An 8126-nucleotide genomic window follows, 5' to 3' on the forward strand; every position below is an offset into this window, starting at 1 on the left:
CTGCCTATGTCTCTGCCTCTCTCTGTGTGTCTGTCATGAATAAATAAATACAATCTTTAAAGAAAAAAAAAAAAAAGAAGAAAGAAAAAACTGTTCATTTCTTCTCCTGAGCATTTGTCATAGTATTATCTAGCTTAGAAACTATCATTTCTACATCTCCAAAGGCAGCTTAAATTTCTCCTTCTTTTGTTTCCCATACTACTTCTTATTTAAACTTGCGATATGAGTGGTTAATCATGCAGTTTCTTAATATTTCATCATTGCATATTCAGATCTTGTCCTGTTTTCTCTCCCCCAACAGGCCCTAATTTCCTTCACACCCAGGACTGGGTCTCACATGTGGCATAACAGAGAACTCTGAGGCACAGAGTAGATGTCAAAGGTGTAGTGAATGATCAAATGGTGGGTGGAGAGGAGAGAACTGCAGAAGGGTGTCCTATGGACTCCATCTTCTTTCAAGATGGGCAATCTGTGAGGAGTTTGAAGCTCAACCTCTTGGCGGCCACTGGCTTAGCAGAGACACTGCAGGGCAGAAAGGATGATACACTCTCTACCTAAGAATTGAGGAAGCCTTTCAGAGAGGAAAAAGAAATGCAAGCTCACATCTAAATATCCTGTCAGGAACCTAATCTTTCCCTATTTTTCTGGGTTATGCTTCTGGGTAAGAACAGGGTCCTAGGAAGGTACTGCTGGAGGAGGAGGAAGAAACTGTGAGAAACTCTGGCCCTGTCCTGAAGAAATCTAAGGTAAAAATTGATTGGGTACTACTACTCCCCTGTGAAACAGTGTTATCACCTACCCCCTACCTGCCTTACAGGCACTGAAGTTCAAAACTAGGTAAGAGACATGGCAGTGCTTTGCTCAGTGGCGCCAGAATGAAATAAAAGGAATGACCTAACGCCTAAGTGGCAGAAACCTTGGCAAGGCAGGGTTTACACCAGGCAGCAGGTGACATCTGAGCTACTCCTGTATACCCTGCCCCATTGAAGGGGCAGCCCAGAGAACACTCTGGGCTGCGCTGTCCAGTGGGGGCAGCCATGCAGTCAAATGCGTCTGTGTGCTGAGTATGACTTGAGATGTGCTGTACGGGTCAAATACACATTGGATTTTGAAGAGTTGGTGAAGGAAAAAAGAATGTAAGATATCTCGTCGCTAACTTCTTATATTGATCACATGCTGAAATAATACTTTTGGATATGGTGGGTTAAGTAAAACACGTTATTAAAGTTAATTTCACCAGTTTCTTTTAACTTCTAATACAGCACACAGGCAGCTCACATTGTGTTTCTATTGGACAGCGCTGCCCCCTAGGGGATGGTGGTGGCCTGACATCTCCAAGGCTACGGATGCCTTCTCTGCACCAAACATCCAGTCCTGCAGTCCTCCCACACCTCCCCACCCCAAGCATCGGTTTTCTCTTCCCTCATTCTGGGGAAGAGCTGGCCCCCCTCCTTCATCCGTAGACTGAGGGGCTCGCCTCTCTGCCCGCACTATCTGAGTTGGTTCCTTCACATCACTTTTCCTTCCCATCTGGAGTGTGGACTCCCACACTGAGCGCTTTAGGTTCCCAGCACTGTGGTAGAGGGGCGCCCCCGGGGGCAGTGCAGGCAGCCCGTGCACCAGCTTACCTCCGGCGCTCAGCATCGCCGATCTCCTCCAGCAAGCTCTCATCTAACTGTCACGCGCGGCCACGCACGGCCGTCACCACGGCAACTCAGTCTCACAGGCCACCTGAGTCACTCGACAACTGTGAGGCCGCAGGCTCAGAAAGGTCGCCAAGCCGGCAACAGGCACACAGGGCGCTTGCGCTCTACAGCCACCGCCGCCCCTCCCCCCCCCAGCTCCTCCAGGGCCCGCCATCGCGTCTTCGGAGTCCAAGCCTATCTGTTGCACGCTCCTCAGAGAGGGCTATTAGCTACCCCTGGCCCCTGAGGGCGCAAGGAGGTACTCCAGCCTTCCCTAAGGATCCTGGGAGTTGTAGTCCGCAGCCCAGACACAGGCGGGGTCTACCGGGCACCGTCCTTCCACAAGTGGCTAGAGAGGAGGTCGCTACCTTGGCAGCTGCGTCAGCCCCAAGGAACTCAAGGACCAGGACCTCCGTCCTGAGCTAGCACCCACCAGCTCCCTAGGCCCAGCTGCCTGCTAGCACACCTGCAGCCATGGGCGTCCAGACAGAGAAGGCGCCAGTGTAATTACAGGACAAGCACTTGGTGTACCAGCAGACTACAGGGGACAGAGTGAGGTCGTGAAGATTAACTTCCGCCACAGCTATGGGTTGACTGCCTTGCATGAGTCAGATACTATCCCAGGCTCAGGAGTGCAGAGAACCCAGACAGGTATGGGCCCTGCCCTCGAGGAGTTAATCAGTTGCTGAGCAGTTGAGTCCTCGTGCAAGGATATAGGAAGTTACTAAAAACAGTAGCTAATCCCTAGCCCACAGCAACACTAGAGATGGGATCCCATAGGAGACTTTCAACCAGAGAAATGCCTGAGACACCCAGGCCTCGACTCCACAGATACCGTCGGCTCTGGGTCTATAGACCACCTGCATGTATCAAAGCACTGCTGTAAGGAACAATAAAATTTAGCCAGGCAAAGGTGAAGGGCAAATACCAGTTACATGAATAATCTCCCAAACACTATGCAATGCAATGAAAAATTATGTTCATTCTACCTTCAAACTATCAAATTCATTTACTTTTCTCCACTTGCCTAAATACCACCATAGTCCGTCCACCTGAGGGGTCTACAAAAAAAGGGGTCTGTGTGCTTCTTGGGATGTGCACACTTTCCAAGGGTTAGGTGGGAAAGGCTATGTTCAATTTTCACATTCGGGTGCTTAAAACTTGACACTTTGTTGGTGCATGTCCATCTCCACAATCACTTTCTTTCTTTTTTTTTTTCTTATTTTTAAAAGATTTATTTATTTATTTACTTATTTATGATAGACATAGAGAGAGAGAGAGAGAGACAGAAACACAGGAGGAGGGAGAAGCAGGCTCCATGCCAGGAGCCCGAAGTGGGACTCGATCCCAGGTCTCCAGGATCGCACCCTGGGCCAAAGGCAGGCGCCAAACCGCTGAGCCACCCAGGGATCCCCCTCCACAATCACTTTCATGAAAGTTACAAAGGAAAGCATATTCATTATTCATCTTGAAATATTCATGCCGATAACTGAAGTGTACTTTCCCAGGATTTAAAAATCTCAGTGGCCCCGATGTTTATAGCAGCAATGGCCACGATAGCCAAACTGTGGAAGGAGCCTCGGTATCCAACGAAAGATGAATGGATAAAGAAGACGTGGTTTATGTATACAATGGAATATTACTCAGCTATTAGAAATGACAAATACCCACCATTTGCTTCAACGTGGATGGAACTGGAGGGTATTATGCTGAGTGAAGTAAGTCAGTCGGAGAAGGACAAACATTATATGTTCTCATTCATTTGGGGAATATAAATAATAGTGAAAGGGAATAGAAGGGAAGGGAGAAGAAATGTGTGGGAAATATCAGAAAGGGAGACAGAACGTAAAGACTGCTAACTCTGGGAAACGAGCTAGGGGTGGTAGAAGGGGAGGAGGGCGGGGGGTGGGAGTGAATGGGTGACGGGCACTGAGGGTTATTCTGTATGTTAGTAAATTGAACACCAATAAAAAATAAATTAAAAAAAATAAAAATAAAAATCTCAGTGGGCGGGCAAAATACAGGAACACCACCAATTATTAGTTTGGAAAAACCCTCCATCAGTGAGATAATCAAATCATCAATTCTTTAGGACTTGAAATATCCTATCGTACACACACTAATTTCTGCTGGGAATGATGCATGGTTCCAAAACATCAGTATCTTAGGCTGCGTTGAGACATTATGATTTCATATATTACTGTACAATGGGCCATACGCATGATTTGACACCTAATGCGCCACAATATTATTATATAATTTATATTTTCTGAAAAACAGACTCCTACATTTTCCCCATAATAATTGTCTTTGCCAATTATTCTTGATGCTTGAGCCTGCAAGAGAAAATCACAGAAAATAACTTAATCAGGTTAGAATAATAAACATTTTCAGATTATCTGGACTATTTTATTATTTTATTTTATATCTGGAGTATTTTCTGATGATACCATGTATCGGAGATGCATGGATGATGATGAATGATACCAACAATATTTTCTGATGATACCATGTATCGGAGATGCACTGAATGATACCAACAAATTAAAAGTTTGCAAGATTCTTTGAGATAAATTAGCTTCTTAAAATAGTTAAAACTATTTAGTACAAATTAAATCAATAAGTATTCCAATTATCATTACCTTAGTTCATCTTACAAAATATTTTATGTCTTCCACCTCTTTTAAATAAACAAAAGGCCAGCTACAAGACAATTTTTAGCAGTATATCCATTTCTCTGTCTTATTTATTTATTTATATATTTATTTATTTATAGAAGAGCATGAGCAGGGGAGGGGCAGAGGGAGAGGGAGAGAAAGAATCTCAAGTAGACTAACAGTGAGCATGGAGCCCCACTGGGGCTCGATCTCACAACCCTGAGATCACCACCTGAGCAGAAATCAACAGTTAGGTGCTTAACTGACTGAGCCACACAGATGCCACCATTTATCGTTCTTCATGACATGACAAAGAGTTGACCATAATACCTAATAAAATTAATGAACTTATTTCTGAGGTTTACATGATTGTGATTTATTTATTCCTGAAAGATCGCTGGAGTGAAAAACATGGATGCATGTCATGCTTTCCCCGTTATAATGCCTTATTTGATAACATAAAATTTTAGGTACATATCACATAGGTTTATAATACACTCAATGATGATAAATAGCCTTTTTAACAAGTTTTGCAATTGATTAGAAGATGGATAAAATATCATATAAATGATCTATATCATTTAAAGCTCAATATCGAAGACTTCAGTAATATGCTTATTCAAAGAAGTATCCTATCATGTATTTCTTAGTAGTTTAAAAAATATTCTTCCAGGGGCATCTGGGTGGCTCAGTCAGTTAAACATCTGCTTTCAGCTCACGTCATGATCCCCAGGTCCTGTGATGGAGACCCACATTAGGCTCCCTACTTAGCGGGGAGTCTGCTTCTCCCTCTACCTCTACTTCTGCCTCTGCCTCTGCCCCTCCCTGCCTGCTTATGCTCTCTCTCATGCTCTCTCTTGTGATCTCTCTCTCTCAAATATACAAATAAAATCTTTAAAAAATATTATTCCAACTGCATATTAGCACAATTATTTAATTTGGAAAGAGAAAGAGTCATACTGATCTGACAGAAATTAAGGCCAATGTGCTTCATTGGTGTGACAATGATAAAGGCCTTTTCCAGTAAAGTTCCAGGGCATATATTTCCCATACACTGAATGAGCTAGATCTGCAACTTTAAAGTTTTAGCAACAATATGTAGAAAACATGCATAAGATATTTTTATCCTTTTTATCATTTTTATAAGGAACTAATTATTGGCAAAATAATTTTCATCAAGAACTAATTATTGGCAAAGCATATATTTAAATCAATTCTCAGTATACCTGGACTTTTCCAAGCAAATCAAATGAAAGAGTAGTTCTAACTGAAAGAAAAAGAGATAGAATTTATAGCTACGTCTTTGCAAAGGCTTTTTTTAGCATATTTTATTTTTTTAATATTTATTTATTTTTATTGGAGTTCAATTTGCCAACATATAGCATAACACCCAGTGCTCATCCCATCAAGTGCCCCCCCTCAGTGCCCGTCACCCAGTCACACACACACCCCCGCCGCCCACCTCCATTTCTACCACCCCTTGCAAAGGCTTTTTGATATGTTTCTCAGAAATTGTGAAACAAAGGACTCTAATGAGTGGAGGATCCATCCTTTTTCAGGCCAGGTAGTTTCCAAAAGGACTTAATAGAGTTGTCAGCTGATTGATAGATCCTTAAAAACAATTTTAAATGAGAGATTGTTGTGTGATTGTGGGTTAACCTCATGGAAGGAATTCAAAGAATGAGATGACATACTACATTAAATCTGCTTTTGCTCCCACCCGCTTCTTCTTTTTTTCCTTTGAATTTTTGAGGTTTTTAAATTGGAGAATAATTGACATATAATATCATATCAGTAAGACAGTGATTGGACATTCATATAATTACAAAATGGTCACCATGGTAAGTCTCATTACCATCTGTCACCGTACAAAGTCCTTACAATATTTTTTAAGTCATTACAATATTATTGACTATATTCTCTATGCTGTACATTACATCCCTGTGTCTTATTTATTTCATAACAGGAAGTTTTTACTTCTTTTTTTTCTTTTTTAGGAAGTTTTTACTTCTTAATCCTCTTCACCTATCTCATCCATATCTCTCCCCGTCTGGCAACCATCCTTTTGTTCTCTGTATCTGTGAGTCTGTTTCCATTTTGTTTCGTTTATTTGTTTGTTTGTTTGTTTGTTTGTTTGTTTTTTAGATTCCACATGTAAGTAAAGTCCCATGGTATTTGTCTTTGTCTGGTTTATTTCACTTAGCATGATACCCTCTAGGTCCATCCATGTTGTTACAAAGGGCAAGATGTCCTTTTTCTGTGTGGCTGAATAATATTTCATTGTATATACACCACATATTCTTTCTTTATTTATTTTTTTATGGGTGTTCAATTGGCCAACATATAGCATAACACCCAGTGCTCATCCCATCAAGTGTCCCCCTCAGTCCCCATCACCCAGTCACCCCCCACACCCCACCCACCTCCCTTTCTACCACCCCTTGTTCCTTCCCCAGAGTTAGGAGTCTCTCATGTTCTGTCTCCCTTTCCGATATCTCCCACTCATTTTTTCTCCTTTCCCCTTTATTCCCTTTCACTATTTTTTATATTCCCCAAATGAATGAGACCATATAATGTTTGTCCTTCTCCGATTGACTTATTTCACTTAGCATAATACCCGCCAGTTCCATCCACGTCGAAGCAAATGGTGGGTATTTGTCGTTTCTAATGGCTGAGGAATATTCCATTGTATACGTATACCACATCTTCTCTATCCATTTATCTTTTGATGGACACCGAGGCTCCTTCCACAGTTTACACCACATATTCTTTACCCATTTATCTATCGATGGACATTTAGGTTGCTTCCATATCTCAGCTATTGTAAATAATGCTGTGATGAACACAGGGGTGCATATTCTTTTTTAAATTTGCTTTTTTAGGGCAGCGCAGGTAGCTCGGCAGTTTAGCACCGCCTTCAGCCCAGGGTGTGATCCTGGAGACCTGGAATCAAGTCCCACGCTGGGCTCCCTGTATGGATCCTGCTTCTTCCTCTACCTGTGTCTCTGCCTCTCTCTCTCTCTGTGTCTCTCATGAGTAAATAAATAACATCTTTAAAAATAAATAAATTTGCTTTTTTATTTTCTACTTTTTGATAAATACCTAGAAAGGGAATTATTGGATCATATATATTTCTATTTTTAGTTATTTGGGGAACCTCCAAAATGTTTTCCATAGTGGCTGCACCAATTTACATTCCTACCAACAGTGCACAATGGTATTAAAAATAGAACTACCATATAATCCAATAATCCACTACTGGATATTTAACTGAGGACAAAGAAAGCACTAACTTGAAAAGATATGTGCTCCCCTGTGTTTATTGCAACATTATTTACAGTAGCCAACATATGGAAGCAACCTAAGTGTCCATTAAAAGAAGAATTGATAAGGAAGATGTGGGGTACATACACACACACGCAATGGAATATTGCACAGCCATTATAAAAGAATGAGAGGGGCAGCCCAGGTGGCTCAGTGGTTTAGCGCCACCTTCAGCCCAGGGCCTGATCCTGGAGACCCCGGATTGAGTCCCGCGTCAGGCTCCCTGCATGGAGCCTGCTTCTCCCTCTGCCTCTGCCTCTGCCTCCCTCTCTCTCTCTCTCTCTCTCTCTCTCTCTCTCATGAATAAGTAAATAAATAAAATCCTGAACATTAAAAAAAATAAAAAAGAATGAGATCCAGCCATTTGTGACAACATGGATGGACCTGGAAGATATTTTGTTAAGTGAAATTAGTCAGACTGAGAAAGACAAATACCATATGATTTCACTCATGTGTGGAA

At 41.9% G+C, this 8126-nt stretch overlaps 1 protein-coding gene across 3 annotated transcripts in view; it reads right to left on the reverse strand.

Moving 5' to 3' along the window:
• LOC140629687 (synaptonemal complex protein 3-like) overlaps positions 1-1829 on the reverse strand; it is a 97699-nt gene extending 95870 nt beyond the window's left edge. For all 3 annotated transcript variants that reach the window (XM_072819236.1, XM_072819238.1, XM_072819237.1), the window contains exon 1: positions 1629-1829. In XM_072819236.1, coding sequence (XP_072675337.1) covers positions 1629-1671 — 43 coding nt within the window. In that variant the 5' untranslated portion in view covers positions 1672-1829. The remainder of the gene's footprint in view (positions 1-1628) is intronic.
• Positions 1830-8126: the final 6297 nt, after the last annotated feature.

This window comes from Canis lupus (assembly GCF_048164855.1).
Source record: "Canis lupus baileyi chromosome X unlocalized genomic scaffold, mCanLup2.hap1 SUPER_X_unloc_3, whole genome shotgun sequence".
Taxonomy (NCBI): Eukaryota; Metazoa; Chordata; class Mammalia; order Carnivora; family Canidae; genus Canis; species Canis lupus.